General features: G+C 43.1%; 2 protein-coding genes and 1 long non-coding RNA gene across 3 annotated transcripts; 2 read left to right on the top strand and 1 right to left on the bottom strand.

Moving 5' to 3' along the window:
• Nucleotides 1–1,996: 1,996 nt before the first annotated feature.
• Nucleotides 1,997–9,004, bottom strand: LOC107305598. Its single transcript, XR_001551817.2, has 7 exons — nucleotides 8,904–9,004; nucleotides 7,281–7,380; nucleotides 5,506–5,946; nucleotides 5,012–5,140; nucleotides 3,486–4,921; nucleotides 3,002–3,199; nucleotides 1,997–2,838 (listed from the first exon to the last, which is right to left on the bottom strand). It is a non-coding gene; the product is annotated as an uncharacterized LOC107305598 (long non-coding RNA).
• LOC102716452 (transcription factor MYB61) lies at nucleotides 3,452–5,523 on the top strand. The gene is made up of 3 exons (XM_006644013.3): nucleotides 3,452–3,862; nucleotides 3,979–4,108; nucleotides 4,207–5,523. Exons 1-3 carry the CDS (start codon nucleotides 3,730–3,732, stop codon nucleotides 5,225–5,227), a joined length of 1,284 nt encoding a protein of 427 aa, XP_006644076.1. The 5' UTR covers nucleotides 3,452–3,729; the 3' UTR covers nucleotides 5,228–5,523.
• Nucleotides 9,005–21,924: 12,920 nt separating the features above from the next.
• On the top strand, nucleotides 21,925–24,530 carry LOC102710747 (ribosome quality control complex subunit 2-like). Its single transcript, XM_040527633.1, has 2 exons — nucleotides 21,925–22,990; nucleotides 24,072–24,530. Exons 1-2 carry the CDS (start codon nucleotides 22,168–22,170, stop codon nucleotides 24,155–24,157), a joined length of 909 nt encoding a protein of 302 aa, XP_040383567.1. The 5' UTR covers nucleotides 21,925–22,167; the 3' UTR covers nucleotides 24,158–24,530.

The raw sequence follows: 24,530 nt of genomic DNA, 5'->3' as shown, positions 1-24,530 counted from the left end.
ATAGCTAGATGTTGATGCATATATACACACACACATATAATTCACCATTAGTGCACATCCTATCGTGTTAGTTGGCATGCACACCACCCTCACGGTCCCCTGCTAGGTTTCTTCCTAGCTAGCTAATAGACCTCACTAAGTATGCGTGTGTTAACTTCACTATTATAACTAGATGGAAACTTGTATGTTACCGCGTGAAATTTATAGGGTGAAATATTAAACATGCGTACAAAGTTTCGGCTCCATTTGAAATGCAAGAATTTAACATGAAACAATTTAATTTCCATGAGAACCTGGAAATTTTCATGTGTTCTAAACGGGACTTTGATTTGCTATAGCTAAGAAAATTGGTCTTACAGTTAGCTTCGTACAATCTGCACCTATGGCACAACTTAAAAAAGGTAAAACTAATTACGACGATATGGCTTCATAGGAGAATTGAGACAAAGATATTGATTCTCTTGTGGCTAGGTCTAATCATTATAGACACGATTGATAAGCCATGAACAAAGCATCCATAAAAAATGTATTGGTAAAATTTTCATATACATGTTTTTAACAATTCAAAGTTAATATTGAAAAATATACCACAATGAAATAATTCCAGAATCAACTCTTTAATTAGGTCTAAAGATTCGAATTTTAGTTGCGGAACATACGTTTCACTTTTTATAGCAAATGTTTCAGGCATGTCATATTCTTATCTGTATGGTGTAAAACTATATGGTCCTACCACAAATTTGGCATATAAGTACCATGGAAGTTTTCTAGACCCATGTAGTGTGTGCCCTACCAACGGCCGTTTGCAGTGCCTTCACGGCCATATAGATATAGGCCGAAGAACATGAGGCCAAGACGAAACCGGGCGGTTCCGTTTTGCTGTTGGTTTTTAGTTTGGTACTGATCCAGCAATAGCGTGCGTGTGACTGTGTGTGTGTGTGTGCACGCACTGTTGCTTTCAGCTTGTGCTCCCACATTTGTACGATGCATGTAGCTAATTGCGAGCTCAGGGACCATCGATCGTCTATATTTGCATGCTAATTTGTTACATAGCTAGCTCTTAAATGCCTCTGATTTTTATTAATTTCCTTATCGCCATTTCATCAATTCCGGCCGTTGCATTCAGGAGTTGTGACCGGTTGCACCGGTACTGGAGCTATGGAGTTTTTAGTTAGTTTTCATTGAATCCAATTTTTTTTGGGTTATTAATTAAACCGTGATATATAGCATGAGTTAAGGAAAAGACGTTTATTTCGGAGAGAAAACTCATCGTAGGTTACGTTGTACATGCCTCTTCAGAACACATGAATTTATAGAATTATTATATAGTTTGGTTATTGAAAAAAAATTCTCAGTTCCAAAGGTGGCCGAATTCATCAACCAAAATTGCAATTCGAGTGTTTTTTTCCTAGAGTGTGCAAGGATTCCCTCAAAAGAAAAGAAAAAAAAGAGTGTGCAACTTGGAACACAAGCGACCGATAGATTGCTAAGCTGAGCAAAGTTAAGCACTGGGGATTAATCATTGACAGTATACAACAGGGGAAGGCGGGCCCACAAGTGGGACCCACAGAAGATGCCCTGTTTGTCAAACCTGCTTTTTCCCCGTGACCCCCCTCCAATAGGAGGCTTGCAAATGGCCCTTCTCCTTTTCTCACCAGGTCCGTTTGTCTAATGACGATGCCTTTAATTATTGGTGCCCTCTGATTAATGGGATCCAAGAAGCAAATTAAATAAAATCAAACAAATCATCTCCAAGGGGAAAAAAAAAGAAATGGAATGTCCTTTCTTCTCCATGGAGATACCCTTATGATTCAACTGTTCTTTTGCATATACATGCATCTAGAGCAAGAGGAGGAATTCTGAAATAAATTGTGACAATGAGTGATGACTAAGTCCATGAAGGACTAAAAACCTCCACATATTAAGAGAGTACAATGTCAAATAATAATAATAACAACAACAGTAGTAATAATAATAATGAGCAATTGCATGCACAACTGTTTTTTTTTTCATATATAATTGCATGGGTGACCCCGACAACACACAACCTACTGTAATCTTCATGTACACATATTATATTAAACAAGTGTTTTTATTATCAGGTCAGTCTAAAGGTGAAGAAAATCTCCAGAAAAGAACAAAGGAAGCTTCGGAGCTTCATGAAAAGCCGGATTGTACAGATCGTCCGGATTATAAAAATGTACAAACCATATAATAGTTTCTGCGCCTGTTTAATCAAGAAGGGTATCCACAATCACATGGGCACCAAGAGGATGCCATTGTATCTTCCAATCATCAAGAATCAAACCTTTTTTCTTTCAAGCATCCGGGCAAGGATAAGAAATAAAATGCCTGTGTTAGCCACCTCACCGAGATTATTATACCTCAACTGTTCAGTCTCCAAACAAAGCATCATCTGGAGTTTTCGGTATAATAACCATAAAATAGTTTAACAAGAAGCACACCTCTCTCTATAATAACCAGACCAATGCTAATAAACATGTGCCCTGGTGTTATTGGGATTTGCTTCTGAGCGAGAACACGGACAGTGAAGAAAATCATACTGTCTGTACCTCTGCAAAAAGCAATCATCAGCATAGCTCTGATTCTCAGAGCTGATTGCTAGTAGCATCTTGAGAGGTGCCAGAGATGATTTTATTGGATTGGGGCACAGATTTCTGATTGGAACTTGGAGGTCCTAAAGAAAAACAACATAGCTGGCTGCTTGAGATAAAGAAAAGGAAAGATTCTTTCTGTCCTGGAATACAAACATTTGGTGCCGCCCATCGATGATTGATACAAAGCTTTCTCCAGGTAAGAAGTGATCCACTGACTTTCCTGAAAAATAAAAGGTAAAGCATGGTATGTACTTTAGTCTGGCACAGCATTGAAGATAAGAGACACAGTAGCTTATAACCTTGCAGATATACTATAAATCTAGGATAGATCTAATGTAAGCAAACTGAGTTTTAATGAGAATCACAAAAAAGGAGAACTTCACCAACTGTGCACTTTCCCTGCATGGAATGCTCATGACGCAGAGGTTGCTGAGGGAAAAAGCTCATAGTAGCAGTGATGGACTAGCAGCTGCAGGTCACATTCATTAATCACACGAGAAACTACATCAATCCTTTTCCAAATTATGCAACTTTGGCATGCATCCTTTACTTTTAACTGGCTTGTGTACAAAGTAACATACCTGGTATGCAAAGGAAGGATGAGCAATCAAAGAGTTTCCTCTAATAGGTTGCTGTAATTAAGTCATGGTAATTAGAATATGAAAGACAAGTGGAGGTACAGCCCCACCGACGTTTTGTAACGGACAAAGATTCTTAGGGGATGATAAGACAGGAGCCCACACACGCACGCGCTTACAGAGAACAAAGGGAAGAGGGCTAGGACTCCCACAACCACCAGCTTTAAAAGAAGGGGCAAATGGGGAGGGAGGCCTGCAAAGAAAAGGAGAAGAGTGCCCTCTAACCTACCTATGCCTTCCTTCAAATCCTGATATCTTCAGCCACTTGTTGCTGCCACTCTGCCACAAGCTCCACCCTATCAAGCACCAATATATGAGCCACTATAGACTGTTCCCTCGTAGCAATCCCACTCTTGAGCTCTGAATCATCGAGAGGAATACCTAAGTAAAGTTGTGTGCTGTGGGAATTACTTAGAAGGGCCAGCTGTGTGATTGCAGAGCTTGGCTTCAGCTTCAGTTTCTGCATTACTTCAATGGGGAGACATTCCTGCTGCTACAAGCAGAAGCTCAGGAAGGGGCTCTGGTCACCTGAGGAGGATGAGAAGCTCATGAACCACATAACCAAGCATGGCCATGGCTGCTGGAGCACCGTTCCAAAACTTGCAGGTGTACATCCAAAATATTCTGCACTTTATTCTTGTCAATTATCCACCTCCTCTTCTTTCTCCCGAGTCAATTTAAGTCTCCGCGGAAATCTTAGCTACCCAACGAATTGTTTGCAGGGCTTCAAAGATGTGGCAAAAGCTGCAGGCTGAGATGGATAAACTACTTGAGGCCTGACCTTAAGAGAGGTGCATTCTCTCAGGAGGAGGAAGACCTCATCGTTGAGCTCCATGCTGTTCTCGGAAACAGGTAAATTTGAGCTCAATTGCACTGCTATAGTTTAGGACTTAACTACCTCGAATTGTGCTTCCTTTAACTATGGACTTTTCTTTCACATCAATGAGCAGGTGGTCTCAAATTGCAACACGACTGCCTGGAAGAACTGACAATGAGATCAAGAATCTCTGGAACTCTTGTATCAAAAAGAAGCTGCGGCAGAAAGGCATTGACCCAAACACCCATAAGCCCCTTGCCGAGGTTGATCGAAGCAAAGCAACTCCCACCATCAGCACTGACAGGACCTCTGAATCCAGCGATGTTGACCTATCAAGTGGCGTTACTCTTCATAACTTGAGCCATCTTCTGAGCGAGACTGCACAATCGTCAGAGCTTCTGCCAGTGAAGGTAACTAAGCCTCGCACTGCTCCTGGCTTGACACGTCTGAAGGTGCCACCGAAGGAATTATTTCTAGACCAGCTTACTTCTGGTCATGAGAACCTCCCTAGCTGCCGTTCATCAGGCCCAATTCCAAATTTCCCGTTCCAGCAGCTGTTGTGTTACAATAATGATTTTAGCAGCATGAACGGTGGCAGTAGGGATTCACTCTGGTATAACCAGAATGAGTCCAGTAGCAGCACAATTTCCACTGTGATGCCTCCAGTTTCACCATCAACTCTCTCAACGTCAACAGGCCTCAATCCATCACCAGACAATGCACACTCTGGAGGCACTGGTATCCACAATGCCCAATTCTACTGGGACAATAACAATCCTAGCAGTAGTAGCAGTACGGGGAGCAGTGGTAATAATGGGTTGGGATTTGAGCTGCAAAGCACAAGCTCCCTTTTGGAGACCAACATATTCCCATGGTCAGATTTAGCACAAGAAAAGGATAGCCAAGCACAACTAGAGGAAGAACTCAAGTGGCCAGACCTGCTCCATGGAACATTCTCGGAGATGCCAGCGCCCATGCAGAACCTTAGCCAGTCACTGTATGAAGACGTGGTCAAAGCAGAGAGCCAATTCAACATGGAGGGGTTCTGTGCAGCTTGGTCTCAAAACCTGCAGCCACAGCAACATCTCCCAGTTGTATCAGATATGTATGACAAAGATTTGCAAAGGATGTCCTTGTCTTTCGAGAATATCTAGGAACATGTTCCAGCATGCAGGGAACAGACCACCAGATGAAAATTGAAAGTTGAAAGTTTAGGAAGCACAATGTTTCATCAGAGATACGTTTACAGCCTAATCAGAGGTGTTTGTGGATAAATTATTGCGAGTGTTCATATAGATGCATTCTTTTGGTGACACAAATGAACATCAAGAGCAATTCATCAGTTGAAAGGAACTGCACTGCAGTGCAGTGGGAAAAACAGACAAGTTGGTTTAAATTGCAGATAAATGTATAGAAATATTCCAGAATTTACCTTGTTTCCCTTGAAAAATTATCGTCTTCATTTATACAAGCAAGTAGATCAACTTTTTTGTACGCTTGAGTTTTTGGTATGCTCCTTTGTTATCAATAAATACAAATAGGCATGGGAAAACCGCACGTGTCGGTGGTTCTTAGAAACCATTTCAAATAGTAGCAAAGTTTTCAACTGTAACCATGCAGTGATGCAAATTTATTCCATATTGCATTTTATTCTCCCCATCTTTCTTTTCACAAGTTCCAGACGAAATAGCTTATGTATTGATGAGGAAGACCTTTGGCATATTGACTTAGTGGTACTTTTCTTTTCTTTCACCTTTTCTTTTCTTTGTTCACCTTTTGCTAAGGAGAATCTGGAGCTATCTGATCACGTCCCACTTGAATACAGGCATGGAAAAGGACTGCTTGATTTGGTATGGTCCAAACAGGCAAGATCCTGAAGGAAAGTAAACAAACATGGATTAAAGAAATGAGGAAACAAATTACGTGTCTTATACCTGCAAGGTAGATGGTAGTGCGTCTAAAGCCTATTTTACAGCTCAACTACTGAGCTAGACATTGTAGAGTGTCATGCATAGTCTATCTGTCAATCAAGCAAGTCAAGCAACACGCATAACGATTTCACTTGATACTTTTAAATATGGCAGACATGGGCCTCTTAAGATTAGCTAATCAAGAAAAAATGAGAAGATAACAGCCCATTCAAAATAAAATGTATGAACTAATGATGATGATTTGACTGACAGAATGGAAGGCCTACCATGGGCCAAGCTAGTATAGATCATTGTCTAATGCCATCTCCAACAAGGTGATGATATGGAGAGAAGAGTTTGCAATCAGCAGCCCCACATGAAAGATACAACCTAACTTGTGAAACAAGAAGAACAAGATAGCAAAAACCAACTGTTATGGGCCAAGCCATCCCTCAGGAATTAGGATGTGTATGATGGAAGTTAAAAAGTACAGGTGGTATAGATAGTGGTAGAGAATGCATGGAGAAAATCGTCCCTAGTGTTTCTTCCAAATAATGTGAAGGCTTACCCTTAAGGGAACCCTTTAGGCTATACAAATGCATTAAGCTAGTTTAGGCCGCGTTCGGCGTGGGTAGGTAAGTTAACTTATGCCCTGGCACGAAAAACGTAGTAATAGATTAGTACATGATTAATTAATTATTAATTATTAAAAAATTATAAAATAGATTAATATGATTTTTTAAAACAACTTTCCTATAGAAAATTCTTGCAAAAAGTACACCGTTTAGTAGTTCGGAAAGCGTGCGCGCGGAAAACGAGGGAGGCTTAGTTAACTTATGGGGGTGGCCGAACGGGGCCTTAGTCTACCTAGTAGTAGCCAGTAGGTTCCCCTTGATTGCTGAAAAGAAGAAGAAAAACACACACACAAAATTACTAAAATCATATAATTTCAACATAGTACAACTGTCGTTAGCAACTTGACATCCATGGGTTCCCACAAAAACAGATATTGATAGAGATTTTCCTTCACATGGAAATAACAAATGGGAATCGGTCATCTCTACAAATATGTTGACATAAAGTAACCAGCCACTACATGGATAAATGATGGGACAAATAGTACTGTGTAAGGCCTCCTAATTCCTAAAAAGCAATTAGAAAAGGCAAGGTTCCCTAATCTACACATCAATTTCTAGTTGCTGTAAAGACAAATTACACAGGCCATCCATTTGTCTATGTACCATGGACATTTGTACTTATGTGGGAATGTTCAATTCAATTGCAATTTTGGATGTACCTGCATGTTAATAGAAGGAATGTCAAGCAAGAAATGGCAAAGATGACCCTATGATGTGGCTGCTTTGAGGTACTGTAATATCAGGTGTATCTGCAATTGTCTGTTTTAGAAAATACATCAGTTAGAAACATGCAGAAATGCATGAAAATGAAATAAGTAGATGTGCACCAAGATAAACAATCTAAAACAGGACCTGCTAGTGTCCATTTAGATTTTAAAAATACCCTAGTGTTAAAGATAATATAATCAAGAGTGCTGCAAAGCCTGCAATAATGATCACCTAACATCATAATTAGTGGAGGAAAGATGAATGAAGGGGACAAACAATATAGCAGATTATTAATCAGGTCACAGTGAAGTGCAACTAGGATTCAAATCGATGATTTCAGTAATGAGTGTTATAAATAAGTCACTGTGAACTCAAATAAAAATATCTCCTATGCCAAAGGGAAATTAATAGACAATTCACTTGCAATCAGCTCGTACCAAATTTGAGAGAGAGAACAGTTTTTTTTACTTTCTCGTTTTCTCTCATAGAAATAGCAGTTTTCCATGGGTATTTTGAAACCCTTTATTATTAATGAAAAGTAGCAGCCTCTTGACGTTTCTTCAGAAATATAAAGATTAATTTTCTAAACATTGTTTGTAACAATTAAACAGACGAGAAATTATGAGTTCCTGCATACTAGGTTATGTCTAACTAGTTATTTAAATCCTTTTCTGTGACATGAGCATGATGGTGGTATTACGAAAGCATGAGGGCACAGATTCATGTTATTTGTATGCTAAAACTTAAAAATCTGAAGTTAACACTGTTCAACAAATGTCACTTCAAACAGAGGCTGCCGTGTGAGTACTGGCTGGCTGGCTGCAAATAGTCCCATGAATTGATAGAGGTCATGTTTGTTTAATATGGATGTTAACATGGCTCAAGGGTTTTTTAAAACCTTTCCAGAATATAATTCAGATGTTAATAAGGTAAGAATCAGTTTCTCATTACATACAGGGTTAATCCTTAGGTCCATGAGGTATTTTTCTTTATTTTTAGATTGATGTGCTGCTCAAGGTTAAGCATCAAGATTTGATAAACCACATCAGCGAGCAGGTTGATACAGAAGGACGATTCTTGGAACAATGTAGCAGCACGACCAATAATAATCAACCAAAAGTGGGGTAATAGCAATAAAACTTGTGAAAGAGAAACTGGTGAAGAAACAAAAACCAACCATTCAACCAGAGCAAGAGAACAAAAATCGGTGTAGTTCTTATGACAAACATCATTCACAGCGATTGTAGATAGCTTCTTCAGCACATTTATGAGGTTCTGGGCTTAGATTGTGATTTCTAAGTTATGATACGAAAACAGTAAAAAAATTATTGCAGCGATTTGAGATGATTTGCTTGCTGCAGAAGAATAATATGGAGACTGGTGCAGGATAGTTTGGGCAGTTAGCACAGAAAAATTTGGACAAAAAGAACAAAACTAATACATGAACATGAGAGCAATGTTTTCTCCATAAATATTCTGGCAGTAGAACCGAAGACGAGCATAAACACAAAGCTAGCACATAGCAAAAACCTCGCCCAAATGACCAGCGGGGAAAGGAGAGAGTAGAGATAAACCTATCGACGCCTCACACGAATGGGCACTATGGAATCCACCAACCGAGCTGGCGAGAAGCCGCCATCGGCTCCGGGTCACGCCAACAGTCGCCGCTCGAACAACAGGAGACGGGGGGGGGGGGGGGGGGGGGGGGGGGGGCAGGCGCACGAGGGCGGTAGAAGAAGCAGTGGGCAACGGGTGGAGGAGGAGGGCACTCACCGAGAAGGGGCGGGGGGGGCGAGGGCGAAATGTTGGGAAAGGGAGCTCGGCGGCGACGGCGACGGCGTCGGCGTCGGCGCGTCGCTTTCAGTCAGGCGGCGCGGCCCACCCGGCAACCTCGGCGACGGCCGGAGGTGGTGGGGCCACGGGTTGGGCCCGGCGCCGTCGAAGGATTTCGGCCCACTATTGGGTCGGTTTCTCGCGGGCCTGATTTCTCTCTGCTTTGCTACCTGACGGGCCGGGCCGCTTAGTTTCTTCTGTTTCTTATCAACAGGCTGGTTTGCGCTAAACACAAGAGTTTCTGCATGGCCTATTAATTATCGTCGTCATTAATTAAGATTCTAATGTCATTTTTGAGCGCATAACTTTTATCCAACTGAACCCAGCATGTAAATTTCCTCGTTCCAAATGGGAAGCGAACTGGGCTGAGGAAGTATAACTTCGTGCAAACCTTCTTATCTCTTCTTTTTTTTTTCTTTTTGAGAAAAAGCCTCTAAAAATGGATGTATATAAGTTGGAGAATTTTCATTATATGACACCACTTGATTCAGATCTCTTTCATTAGATGCCATCGGGATAAATTATTTTCTATTATGTGCCACTTCAGTCTGCTCTACCTGTCGTTCGTCAATGTTGTCATGCACACCCGAGCTAGCCCAGCTCACTGCAGCCGCATGTGGGGGAGGAACTCGCCGGTAGGCCTACACACCCCGTACCCATACCCGTTAAAATTAAATTCGTTCACTAAAATACCCACACCCACTCACGGGTCTTAAATTCCCCTATACTCACACCCGCATGGATGACGGGTACCCGTTGGATTTACATACACGTTTCATGCATTATAATTGTGCATAACAATAAGGTGTATATATGCTGTAGTTAAATGTGTAGATTAGTATTTAGAAATATAGAGTTCGAAAACATATAAGGCTAGGAGATAAAACCACTCTGCTACACATTCAGCCACATGGTAAAATCAATAAACAAGCAATGTAGCCACATTGCAAAATCAATAATTATAAGATGACAATTTAAATAGTGCAAAACTCATTAAGGCTTTAACAAGCTCCAGACAACAACAACAACACAACAACACAGGTATTTTGAACCCACGAGTTAACAGGTTCAGATATCAGGAGAACATACCTACACCCGTCATACCCGTTGGGTGAAGGTTTTACACGTTAACATACCCGTGGGTACGATATTTGAAACGTACCCACCTTCTAATAGAGTTAAAACCCAACGGATGTTGGGTCACAGGGCCCATTGCCATCTCTATTTGCCCTTGGGTAGAGATAGGTGTGGGCAGAAAAATCGAACCAAAATAATTGAAACCAAAACCGAATTTTTTTCGTCCTCTGCGCCCACGTGCCTTTCTCTCCACGTGTTGGGAGAATTCGACAAGGTTGAGCACGTGGTCGTGTCCGCGCGCCAGGAGAAATCGCCTCGTTTCATGTCTAGTATCAAGTGAGTGGTATCAGTTTGGGATCGGATGATACTAATTGGTATCATTGGTACATAGTAACATCAGTATCTTATGGTACCATATGAGTATCGCAGCGCCAGGGAGGCTGGCGCTGGCACATGAAGACGATGGAGGGGAGTAGCTTAGTGGGAGCTCGGCGCCGACGGAGAGGATGCATGGAAGGGTGGAGCACGGAGCGCGGGAGGAGGAAGACATCGGCGTGCGAAGCTATGCGGATAGGAGCAGTGTGGGGGAGGTCGGTGTGGGCGGAGGGGAAGCACAAAAGGGTGGAGCAACACGGGAAGGACGTGTGGAGGCCGGGGTTGCATGTTATTCATTCCCGTCCGAATGGGAGTATATTGTGTAGTCTTTTTTAATGAAACAGTTTGGGACACTAAATTGACTTTTTTGTCTTTAGAAAAAGGCTTAATAGCGTATTGTAGAATAATTAGGAAATCTATGGCATACTGAAAGAGATGATGTTAACCACGAACTGTGCAACTATTATAACAAATTTAATGTTATACAGTAGATTCTTTATATACTTTTTGTTGGGACCGGAGGGTAGGTCCCAAACAAGGTCATGAATTAGGTCTTGTTTAGTTCCCAAAAAAAAATTTCAAAAATATTATATCGAATTTTGTACATTTAAATAAAACATTAAATATAGATGAACCAAAAAACTAATTGCACAGTTACGGAAGAAACCTTGAGACAAATCTTTTGAGCCTAATTAGTCCATGTGTCGACGATTTGGATGTCGGCAATATATATGGGGTGGCTAGCGATGCGTAAAGATCGATGGTTAGGATGAAGACACAGGGTTACTCAGGTTCAGGCTCTCGACTAGCGAGATAATACCCTACTCCTGCTTGGTGATTGTATTGGATTGTGGGCAGATCAATTAGAAGATAGCCGATCTGAATATGTCGTCTGTCTGGCCTCCCCCCATGAGGGTGCCCCCGTCCCCCTTATATAATGGGGATAGGGCTTACAGATAGAGTCATAATCTGATGAGACTAAGATCTATCCTAATTCGGTTATAACTCAGACCCGGTGTAGGCGGCATGCAATCTAGCCGTAACCAAACTCCGGTTGATACCATACAGATATAATCACCTTTCTATTCGATACCCCTACGACTGTATGTATATATGTAGTCTACGGATACCCCTAGTACAGGTATTCCACAGCAGCCCCCGGAGTCGTACATAGCCGCGCAAATCGTCCGTGTAGATTATTGATCATCAGGCGTATCTTCACACAGTATGCTTGACGTTATCCGAGTGCTTCTCGGACGCTCCCCAAGTGCTCCCCGAGTGATCCCGAGTACTCTGTGATGATTGTAGAGGCTGTGGATGGCTCCGAATGGAAGCAAGGAATAGGTGCATCGCTCTATGCTTAAATGCGTAACAATTAAACATAGTCTTTTGGAGACTGTATACAAAAAAGCTTAGGTGCATCGGTAATATGTGTAGGCCCGACTCTATGCTTAAATGCATAACAATTAAACATAGAGTCTTCTATGGACTGTTACCCAAAAGATGTTTCTCGAAGTTTCGAGTTTTTCGACTCGAGCAACACTATTCTGAGTGCTTTCGGACCCGAGTGGTACCCAGCTCTGGTTGCTCTCTTCGAGCGATTTGAACCCGAGTGGTTTGGAGGTGATTTTTGTTCCGTGTCTCCCAAGACATACAGCCTTTGGCTATGTTCTGCCCATGGGGTAGGTTACGCTAATTGGCTTAACCATTACAGCCGAGTAGTTAGTACCGAGTATATTCGGGTTTACTCAAAGTTTAGGCACACGCTAAAAAACGCAATTAAGTGTCATGGGCGATATCAACTGACGTCTGTACGAGTGCGGCCATGGACCCATAACATAGGCGTACCGTTGATTCCCGAAATGTGAGAAATCGCAAATTTTATGTCACCATTTGGGCGAACCATAAACTCGCAATGTCCTCGTTGACATGGTATCAACTATGCCAGCACCGAGTTACACATCGGTCCGCTAGGCCCACGAAGGGACATAGTAACACTTAGTCGGTTTATGAGATTTTAAGCCGTTGAACTGTTTTAGTTCGGCGATTTTGGAGATTTGGAGCGATAGAGCACCCCCAATCTCGAGACTTGACTTAATGTAGTCAAAGCTACTCGGGACCGGTTTTCGCTGTTGCGGCTTTTGGTGATCTTCGGGTCGTTCGAGACTATGGCGACCAGCTTCAGCTCCATTCCACCCAATAAAATCCTTGAAAGGCTTTAAAGAGGTACCCCAGCGCGTTGTCGAGGATGTGAGGGACATGGCGATGCGTCAAGCCTTCGCCATAATGAAGTCCCTTCGCCACTGGGTAGTCTTTTTAACCACCGTTGAAGATTTTATAGCCAATTGTGACTCGGAGGAGGTGTTGGCGCTAGTGGAGGAGGCTGAAGCCGGTGCCGACTCCATAGTTCGGATCTTTGACCTGCAAATAGGAAATATAGCCATTAGCAGTAACCTGTCTTTTGCAAGACATTTGTTTGTCTATAATGTAATTTGTTTTGCTATTGTTTTAGGTCTTTATTCTGATTAGATCTCGCAATCTAAAATGAGCCGTGTAAACTTGTGCTGTGTACCCATCCCGACAGCCCCCGAGTAGATTTAGCCAGCGCAGAGCGTAGCGTATTACTCGGTTTGGTACGGTAAGTAGACGTAGCCACGAAGTTTGCTTAACTTTATTCAGATATTGATCTCATGTTTGAGAAAAAGAGCTTTTAAACAACAAACTTTATTAGAACATAGTAGCCCCCGACTGGCTTGCTGAGGGTGAAAACCACTCGGCATAGGCAGTCGAAGGATGGAGAAAGAAAAAACCTTTATAGAAAAAGTACTAAGTACGAAAGGGACTTAGCTGTTTGATATTCCATAAGTTCTCTCGTTAATGGCGGTGATGACGGCCGACATATGGGTGCAACCACGATTTGGTGGTGACGATTCTGATGTCGAAAGGAGACGTGGCCGACGTGGTAGATAAATTACCACTTAGCGGCGACAAAGTTGATGCGTCCAACATGGTGGCGGTGCATGAATCGGTGTGGTGATGGGATCACCACTCGGCGAGGATGGAGTCGGGTATGGCCGACTTGGCGAAGAGATCTCCATTCGGTGACGATGATCTCGGCAGTGACGAAGTTGATGAAGAACCTACGACCTTCTGTTGGAAACTTGGGTCATTGGAGACCACTCGTTTCGTTTTGACCACTCGGTGGACTTCAACCAGGTTTTGTCTTAATCTGTTTGCTAGTAGTCTTTTACTGTTGTATGTTTCTTAGTCGTGAGATGAGTTGGCTTCGCGGCGTGTTGCCCATCCCGACTGCCCTCGGGCAGACTTAGCCAGCGCGGAGCGTAGCATCGTTTACCCGGTTCGGTTCGGTGAGTAGGGTGTAGCCACGAAGTCGTGTAACCGCATCCAGACGTCGGTCCAGTGAACAGATGAAGAACTCATGAGCAGTAGATTTGATTTTCCCGATACTTGCCGTCCGAGTCGTTGTGCCGGTCGGAACAAGATGCGGAGACTGCATCTGCTGATGCGACATAAGAGTTAGCCATGTCAAAGAGATCCTTGACTGTAGTTGGCTCTTTGCGAGTGAATTTCGCGATAAATGACTCATCTTTCACGCCTTTGCGAAAGGCGGCGATGACCACGTCATCCTTGATGTCGGGGATGGAATTGCAAACCTCAGAGAACCGTTTGATGTAGGCCCGTAGAGATTCGTTCTTCTTCTGTTGGACCCGGTATAGGTCGTATTTGGGCCGTGGCCTATCGTAAGTACCCTGAAAGTTGGCTATGAACCGATTGCGGAGTTCTGCCCAGGAGTCAATAGACTATTTGGGGAGTCCCAACAACCAATGTCTAGCCGAGTCATCCAGAGCGACTGGTAGATAGTTGGCCATTGCTTTAGAGTCATCGTCGGCTGCTCGGATAGCCATGGTGTACACTGTTAGCCAAGTCTTGGGGTCGGTGGAGCCGTCATACTTCTTGATGCCAGTCGGCCTGAAACCAGTCGGTCAAGTAAGTTGGCTCAATTTTTTGGTGAAGGCCGCTACACCGTCGACCATGTCAGTGTCTGAGCTCTCGGGTGACCGATGCCTAGACCCCCGACTATGGCTCCAATGTTCGCCGTCCCGACAACCACCTTCCTGACAGGCTTGACGTTGGCGTTCTATCTTTCGGCGGAGGTTGAAGCTATCTTCCTGGTAGATACGCTTCTTCTTGGCCTCAAGGTCTTGGTGTTGTTTATCCAGTCGGCGGATTTCGTCAGTCTTTCCTCTGCTCTGGGTCGGGAGACGTTCGACGCGATCTGTTACCAGTCGGTGGCCGAGATCCAGATGGTCGTTTGGAAACGTGCGATCTAGATCGGGGTGACCTAGACGACTAAGCCTCCGACCGTACCGGGGGTGTTCCCTAGTTGCGTTGCAACGAGTATTGGATCGCAGCTGTAGTCACCATTGCCTTGATCTTGGTGATGGTTTCAACCATCGGTAGATCTTGTTGAGGTAGCTGCTGAATGACGTCGCCGAGTAGATCCGCCACCGCTTGGACGTTTTTTTGAGGGGTCTTAAAAACTACATGCCCCTCAACCCAAGTATGGAGTTGATCACGCTGCACTTTGCGCGACTGACTCCTTAGTTGTTCGCGAGATTGATTCTCACGTTGGCATCTGGCTTCGTCTTCCTGCTGCTATTCTCCAGCTAGCTTGGCTGCTTGCTCCTCTTGCCGCTTCTTCTCAACTTCGTTCGTTGTTGCCCGAGTGATGGTGAAGATCTCTCTGGGGGGAACGAAGCTTCCCGAGCTGCTGTAGGTGTCTGATGCGGCGACTTGAGCAGTCGGCTTTGTATTGACCTCAATCCCAAGCGACAGATGCGCCGACTCAGGAAACTACAGCTCGGTGTGGTGAGATCTAAATTGGATCTCATCTTGAAACATCGCAGAGTTGTTTGGTTCAAAGCGGCACACATCCTCCTTAGGCCCAGATGAATCTGAACACGTGTAGCAGAGCGCACCACCCTGATCGGCAAGGAAGTTGATGCCGCCGAACTTGAAGGATTTCCCCGGGGAAAACTTTGTCTTCGTGATCTTCGAGTTTGGGTCCATTGATCTCGTCGGAGACCTCGGAGTAGCTTCCCCTACCTGGCGTGCCAACTGTCGACGATTTGGATGTCGGCAATATATATGGGGTGGCTAGCGAGGCGTAAAGATCGATGGTTAGGATGAAGACACAGGGTTACCCAGGTTCAGGCTCTCGACTAGCGAGATAATACCCTACTCCTGCTTGGTGATTGTATTGGATTGTGAGCAGATCAACTAGAAGATAGCCGATCTTAATATGCCGTCTGTCTAGCCTCCTCCCATGAGGGTGCCCTGTCCCCCTTATATAGTGGGGGATATGGCTTACAGATAGAGTGCTAATATGATGAGACTAAGATCTATCCTAATTCGATTAAAATTCGGACCCGGTATAGACGGTATGCAATCTAGCCGTAACCAAACTCCGGTTGATACCATACAGACATAATCTCCTTCCTATTCGATACCCCTACGACTGTATGTATATATGTAGTCTACAGATACCCCTAGTACAGGTATTCCACACCATGATTAGCCATAAGTGCTACGGTAACCAATATGTGTTAATGACGGATTAATTAGGCTCAAAAGATTCGTCTCGTGCTTTCCAGGCTAGTCGTGAAATTCGTTTTTTCATTCGTGTCTGAAAACCCCTTCCAACATCTGATCAAACATTTAACGTGACACTTCTCCCAAAAATTTTCTCAATCTAAACACCCCCTAGCAAAGTTGTTTTCTGCCGACCAAATAAGAATGTGGCCCCAGTATAACCTTCCACCACTAGTTCTGAAGAACCATGGCCACAACACGCCTGTCAGGTCGTTTAAACGAAAATTCAAAAGAAAAGGGCTGAACAATTATAAACTAGTTTGAAATTTTCTCCGGTACACCGGTGGCCCAATCATTTATTTCCACGCAACATTTTCCTCCACAGAATTTGAACAGAGAAAATCGCTTTGAAAGTGAGATTCAGCCTGCCCAAAGCAACTATACCTACCAGTGTATTTTGGCCGGCATTATTAGTGTATTTTGAGTCAGACCTTAGACTCTCTCGAAACAGTTTTGCAACATGCCACGAACGTGCTTTGCAATGAACTTTCTTATTATGATAAACCAAAAGATAATGGATCACACAACACATACATACATAGCTGATCATATATTTGTTTAATTATACAGGAGAAATTAATCATGTCTACATTAGACTCATATACATGTCATTATTGTCCTCTTTTAATAATGCAAATACATTATATGTCCAGCCTCTGCCCGTTAGACACACCGTCCCAACAAATCTTAAAACGAAAAATATAAAAAGATGATAGGACAAACTCCCAACTCTTTTCAATAAAATATAGATTAAATATCGTTTATAAAATCACATACTCTCTCCGTTTCATATTATAAGAGTTTTGGATTTACCTATTTATCAATGTACTTCCTCCGTTTTATATTATAAGACTTTCTGGATTTGTCTAGATTAATCCATATATCAATGTATATGTTTTGTATATGTATCTACATTTATTACCACGCATACGTGTCTAGATAAGATCAGAAAGTCTTATAATATAAAACAAAGGAATTATATATTTTGTAACCAGAAAATCTTATAATCTTTATAATATGGACGGAAGAAAATGATTCTAATTAACACGTAGCTCTGAAGTAACTACACTATTCAAAGTGAGCTGAAAGATTCTTGACTACCAATTCAAAGAGTATAGAGATATTGTGCATAATATTATCATTAATGTTAGTATACAAGATATATATAAACAGTGTTGCCGTTTCAAAGGATATAGTAGTATATATATAGAAACAGTGTTTGGCTGTACGTACATGCATAGAGACCCATGTGTCGCCGTTCCTGTGAATAGAAGATGCAGCCAAGGGAAGTTGGTCGGTACCTATGTCGCGTCGGTCGGCGTACGAGCACACTGCACTGCACCCGCTCGATCGTTCGATCCTTGGCATCGTCTAAGAAACACACCGGTGTTCTCGCCAGCTCCACGTGATGGTGGGCCAGTCAGTCTAGATTCAAACTCTAACTTCTATCTATTTAATTGATAATTAATATTAGGTCCTTCTCTAACTCTCTAATATCTAAGTTTGTTTTTTAATCCTTGGCATAGTCGCCGCACTTCATCGCCATCAGCGTCCATCGTGTTGAAACAGTAACTGCGATCAAATCATTTCATCCATATTCGGTAAGTACGCGTAGAGATGCCTATTGTGTTAGAAAATATGATATTTTAAGATACATCATCGAATAATCTCTAGAATTTAATCATCTCAGAAAGTAATAACGCTGATATGCTAGTAAAAATAAAAAAGATACTATAAGGATGGTCCAGTGATCCGAATTGATTGACGAGTCATTATGTAAATTGGTTAACCTTTTTTATTGGGTTAGAGCACCAACAGTTTATTTAAATTTAATTCTCCATATCTCTATTTGAATGATTATTTAAAAAGTTTAATATATATATACACACACACGTACTCTACCAAATCATCCATATTACGTCTTCTATATTACGCCTAACTATCTTTTACTATGATATAGCAACTATCTATTTTTCTTTAAACATATATTACTCGAAAACTAGTCATGCATCTCTATTCAGAGCAAGGAGAGAGAAGCTATAAATTTAGAGTTCATCTCTCCTTATATGGATGATGCTAAAAATAGAGAAAGTGTTGGAGGAACTGTTGAACCATAATTTTTAGCATTTGTCCTCTATTTTGTGCATTGAGTATTAGATGAATGAGCAGGTGGCCGTGCTCTTAGGCTAGATTGGCATGGTGAAGCACTTTAAACATGCATGAAAAGTCTTACTTCCCACACCTATAAAACAAGAGTGCAACTAAGAATCAAATTTCTTTGATAATTTCACTATTAATTCTTTATTTGAAACTCTCAATCATCTTCCCCAATTTACCAAACATGTTAGGGTCATATTTTTGCTTTTTGAACGAAAAAACCAAGTGGTATATTTACAAACGGAAAATAATTTGTAAATAAAAATTTTATATACGTGTTTATAGTTATCTGAAAGTCGAGGCTGAAAACTAACTACAATAAAAAAAATTAAAATTAACTCCAAATTTAAAGTTAAGAATTTAAAATTTAGCTTATAAATATAAACAAAAGGCAAATGATAGGCGTGGTTATAAGTTGACCGAAGAGAGAGTCTCTATCTCAGGGCAGTTGTCACAAGTGGCGGAGGGAGGGGAGATCTGTAGGAGCCATGGCTCCCCGCAACTTTCAAAATTTTCTGTAGTTTTTTTAAAAGTTAATATTATATTTTTTAGTCATAATGATAAACAAGCATATGTGGTTCAAATTGTAGATTTAGTAGATAAACTATAAATATTCGTACTGTGTATACTAATTAGACCGCAAGAATTCATTTAGTTCATTTAAAATTGATAATATGCTCACTAACTTAAAATGGTCTAGCTTTTTATTTCTTTGCATTTTTATTGATTAAATGATATCCTCTCCTTTATTTAATAAATGATGATGTTGAAGCCATTGATTTCTTGCAAACGTTTGACCATCCGTCATATTAAAAAAATACTAGAATAATTATCATTTATTCTGTTGTGACTGGATTTATTAGTAAATGCATTTTAATTATAACTTAATTTTCGCATGTTTTTCAAAAAAAGTTTGAATAAATAAAATGGTCAAACATCTGCCAAAAATCTTAGATGTTATCTATTAAAATACATGAGTATTTTGTTATTACTTTATTTTCATATGGTCATACGAATATAAAATATGTATTATTTACTTTTCTCAACACCCCGTTATAATTTTTCTCTAGCTCTGCCCCTAATGCCACGACCTTCATTATTTCCTATATGCATGAGCCACCTGTAAAAATCTAAAATTTCTCAACTACTTAACGTAGTTGTCCTTCTCCCATTTCCGACATTGCCGTGATTGCGGGTAAAAGCGGTCATGAAAATTCCTAATCTATCGTCTATCGTTTTTGAAAATTATTGACCAAATGAAACTAAAATGGTTTCATAGAAGCAACAAATGAAACTGGTAAATAATACGAAATAGTATTGGAATGGTTTTTCTATTTACCGAATGATTTATTGGTAAATAGTATTATTGTGATAATTACTGTTTATGTAAACAGAAAATACTATTTTTTCGCGAGGCGCATGCCCATCCGCAAAACCAACTATTCAACTATGTTCCTCGTCCCACAAGTTGACAAGAGCACAATCTACAAGCTCACATGCCATGCACAACTTAAATATTTCGTTTTCTACTTGCAAACTTTTTATTTGTGTATCTCTTTTTATCGTGGTTTATGGACATACCTATCACTTAAATATCATTGGATTCTCAAATTTATTATCAAATTAATTTGCAGGCAAAATGAATTACCGGTTTGGAGTCTTCCGGTCGCTACCAACATGTTTTAAATCGAATAATTCCATTATCGATATTTTTGATACTGTTTTCATTCTCAACTTACCGTTTCCGATTCCATCCCCAAAAAATAATATGAATGTAAAAATGATATGCATGTTTACCTACCATTTTTATCCCTAGCGAGGATCGCACCTCCTTGAAAAACCTAGAAAAAACAAAAAAAAAGAGTGGTTAAGAAAAAATCAGTTGCTTGATCCACTCTCCATCGCAGCTACATGGACCTGTGAAGCCCTCTAGTTTTATAATTCTACTATAATACACCAACATATTAGTAGTTCGAAGTAGGCCGTGCACTAGACAGTTCAGTATATCGTTGGTAATCATGATAAAAAAGAAGTCGTTACCGCGGACCGCGTTCAAACTCCCAACTAACTCAATCTTTTTTTTTAGACGAACTAACTCAATCTTTTTTTAGACGAACTAACTCAATCTTAACCCATGCAATCAGTCTCTCTCTCTCTCCTCTCCATGCTCGCTCGGGGTGGAGCCCATCCCTCGCGTCCGGGCTCAGGCCCGCCCATTGACCAGCTGGGCGAGCGCCGGGGACGCCACGTGTCCGGGTGGGACCCTTCTGCCGGCCTCTGACATTGACGCCTCGCCCTCTTGGCGCGCTCCCGTGCGTGACACGTCTGCAGTGCCCAGGCTATCCTTATCGCGATAAGCCAGTTCAATTACTTTTGCACTAATTAATCTCCTTTTCTTTTTCTTTTTGAAATTTGAACTAGCGTAGCGACAATGGAGTTTACAGAACACAGAGAGAGAGAGAGGGGAAGTTGCTTACGTGTCTGTGTTTTCTTCCCTGCTGCATAAGCAAATAGTTGGCTGAGAAACAGATGGCAATCGCATAAGCACATTGATCTGAATCAGTCAAGCAGACTTTACCCTGGTCAAGGGGTTAAGTAACGAGTGATTTATGTATCCATGTAATGGTATGTAACACATGGTAGAAAAAGGAAGCCATAGATCATCAAAAAAACGTTCCATTCATATATGTACGATCCGTATGTAGCAAACATTGTGACGGTTTCGGCCAAATAAATAGCCGCGCGCGCGCAGACCACAATTATTGCAATTGTGCCGCAATGCGCCGTTAAAATCACATTAGCATGACAGCGCGACACGAACGAAGATACTTGCGAAAGGTTATTTCACTCTTAACTGAATTCCCAAATCGTCATGACCAGTATATGACCGTAACTGAATGCCCCTTGCGTGAATTTTCATACCGTATGGATGTCCAATCATGGGGAATAATTTGTAAACAAAAACATTTTATATATATACTCTTAGTGTCCAATCATGGGGAATATACATTTTATATACAAAATTAACTACAATAAAAAAACTCTAAAATATACTGATTAAAAATTTAAATTTAGAATAAGCATAAATATAAGCGAAAAGATAGAGCTGATATAGGCAGGAAATTCTAATACTTGTGTATTAGTGAGATATGTGTCTCTCTACTGATAATATAATTTATCTAAACTATGTATATATTCTAATTAATCTAATAGATCGAATCTATTTGTACTACCACATCACCTATTAAATATTAGTACTAGAATATTTTTTTCTATTGATGCTAAAATTCTAAATTAATGATCGTGATTTTTCTATTACGATAATAGTAACAGTAATCAAACACTACAGTACAGAGTATCGTGTAAAAGTGGGCATCACTTCTCTATATATACTACACAGACTGGAATCGGACAATACCAACAAATCACAAGCCTAATTAAATCATTTGTAGCATGCTTGTTTAGTTAACCGCTGAAGAATTGATCACAAACTAAGTTGCCCCTCCATTCCGACACAAGTTTGCAGCTAGCTAACCCAATCAGGGGCATCACGACCATCGATTCCATCACTTGGAATATATAGACCGCATATCCCTCTCTCGCTCGCTTGCTTAACCCTCCAACCTAAACAAGCAGCCAAACCATTTTTACTTAGCCAAGCGAGTCTTCTCTCCCCTCGGCTCAGCTCGCCGCCGTCTTCTCCGGCCAGCTCCTCCGATCGGAATGGCGTCCCCGTCGGCGGCTGCGAAGCTCGGTGCTCATCTGCCGAGGCTGCGGGACATCATCGACCACGACGACGAGGACGATGACTTCGTCGAGGAGGTGGAGGAGGAGGAGGAGGAAGAGGAGGAGTGGGAGGACATGAGCAAGCGGATGTCCCGCTTGTCCTTGGAGGGATCTGATGGCGGGGACGCCGACGATGAGGATGATGGGTGCCTGCGCGGCGAGGAGGGGGAAGAGGAGGAGGAGGAGGATGGGGACGAGGTGAGATCGGATGTCAACGGGGAGTACGTCGCCGGCGGGGACCAGTGGCGTCCGTACGGCGGCGGCGACGACGACCCAAGAAACCCGCAGGCCCCGTCCTCGGCGTCGCTCCCGGGCACGCCGGACCGCGGGGCGCCCGCGCCGTCGCGGTGGATGTACTCCAAGGAGTACGCGAGCGAGACGGAGGCGGCGCGGTGGCCGGGCGGCGGCGGCGGCGGCGGAGGCGACAAGAAGCGGATGCGGCACCGGCGGGAGAGGATGATGCGGGAGGTGTGGCTGGACCGGGCGTGGCAGATGCGGAAGCAGCGGCGGCAGATGCTGTCGCAGGGCCAGGGCGCCGACGCGGTGACCGTGGTGGTGGGCGGCGGCGGCGGCGGCGAGTCCCCGGCGCGGGGAGGCGTGGCGATGGACATGGAGGAGATGCGCGCGTGCAGGGACCTCGGCCTCGACCTCCCCTGCGACTGGACCGTGGAGATCCCCTGCTACGCGCTCTCCGGCGTCGACACCGCCAGCAGCGGCGGCAACTCGCCGGCCTCCGGCAGCTGGCGCATCTCCAGCCCCGGTAAGCCGTCCCGTCCGGCCGTCCCCTCCCAATCAATCACTCTCATTAATCCCATTATTAATCACTACCTACACTTGTCAAACCTTAATTAATTAACCACTCCCTGCCTACTTTTCCATCGCTAGCTAGCTACAGCTACTCCAGCTCACATCATCATCGCGTACAAACAAAACACACACACAAAGTCACGCGCTTGCAAGCTAGACTGGAAGCTCGCCGCACGCAACGGCGGATCGCCGGCGACCCGGTCATCGATCCGCCTTCCGCCGTCGTGCATTGCCGCATGGCCGTACGTGGCCGGCCGCCGCTGAGCTTTCGCCCGGCCCACCGACCACACGCACGTCGCCGCCGGTTTAGCCTGGCTTACCCGGCAGTGCACCGGGCGGGCACGCGTGCGGCTGGCCACCGGCGGCGCGAACTTCGGAACTTGTCGCCGTCGCCCAAAAGCACGCACGCACCATTCATGAGAGAAAGCACCGGTCTCGATCGATCGGTCGCCGGTTCCGGCGCCCGGCCGGCGGCCACCACCACCGCTCATGTGTACCAACCTATGCATCGCGCGGAATCTCCCGCGTACGTACGTGCTGTTGTGCACACAGCAACAACATAGCTAGGCTTGTGGCGAGCAGTGTTTGCGCGCCACGTTTTTGCCTCCACATGCCGGCGTCGCACGGGCAGCATATGTGCATGCACAGCAATAGCATCATACTATCGTTGTGTTGCTCGTCCTCGTAGTCCCGTACATCTCATGTCGCATGCACCTGTATAGCTCACACGTGGCGGGCACTACTATTTGTCACAATGTCACATCAGCATTAATTGCCTTTTCTGCCCGGTCGGCGGCATCTGAAATTTCGGCCACAAAAACTATAATCAATCCGCCATGATCACGTACTGAAAACGTGCATGCAAAGGGATCGTTAGCTAGCTAGCTTATTTTACTGGAGGCGACACGTGCGGACGAATATGGAGATAGCTGCATAATATGATTGGGTTCATTAACTTTTAGCTCTTTGTTGTCTTTTTGTTCTTTTCCCTGTATTGACACATCGGGTGATGGCTGTTTGGTTGGTAACAACAGGTGACGATCCCAAGGACGTGAAGGCGAGGCTGAAGGTGTGGGCGCAGGCCGTGGCGCTCGCCTCTGCTTCTAGGTTGGGTTCTTGATATATGGATCAAATCCACCAGCGTTTTGCCATGACAAGACATGTAGAGTAGCAAAATTTTCTCCTCGTCGGCTATAGCTGCTGATCACCTGTACGTGCGTCAGTCGGTCGTCTTCGTCGAGCAATAAGTACATCGTGGATCCGTACATGCATCGATCATGCTGGATCATCCATCTGCTAGCTAGCTCTTCCAATTCTTCTACGCTTTGGAAGATCGAGCTAGCAGGCAGGCATGACCGCATGACAGCAAGCAGAAGCTCCCTTGTTCTATCTGCGTGTGTGTGTGTTTCTCTTCCATTGTACATACCTTGGAGTCCAGGAATAAGTATATGTGTGAAAAGGCATTAGCAGCGTTCATTCGCAAAAAAAAAAAA

Source organism: Oryza brachyantha, chromosome 1, assembly GCF_000231095.2.
Source record: "Oryza brachyantha chromosome 1, ObraRS2, whole genome shotgun sequence".
In the NCBI taxonomy this organism is placed as follows: Eukaryota; Viridiplantae; Streptophyta; class Magnoliopsida; order Poales; family Poaceae; genus Oryza; species Oryza brachyantha.
This window is presented reverse-complemented; position numbering and strand designations above follow the sequence as displayed.

Excerpts from the sequence above, each read along its gene's own strand:
- LOC102716452 (XM_006644013.3), top strand. The coding sequence starts at position 3,730 with ATGGGGAGACATTCCTGCTGCTACAAGCAGAAGCTCAGGAAGGGGCTC. Across the intron at positions 3,863-3,978 it reads CACCGTTCCAAAACTTGCAG|GGCTTCAAAGATGTGGCAAA; the intron begins GTGTACATCCAA and ends AATTGTTTGCAG. Across the intron at positions 4,109-4,206 it reads CATGCTGTTCTCGGAAACAG|GTGGTCTCAAATTGCAACAC; the intron begins GTAAATTTGAGC and ends ATCAATGAGCAG.
- LOC102710747 (XM_040527633.1), top strand. The coding sequence starts at position 22,168 with ATGGCGTCCCCGTCGGCGGCTGCGAAGCTCGGTGCTCATCTGCCGAGG. Across the intron at positions 22,991-24,071 it reads CTGGCGCATCTCCAGCCCCG|GTGACGATCCCAAGGACGTG; the intron begins GTAAGCCGTCCC and ends TGGTAACAACAG.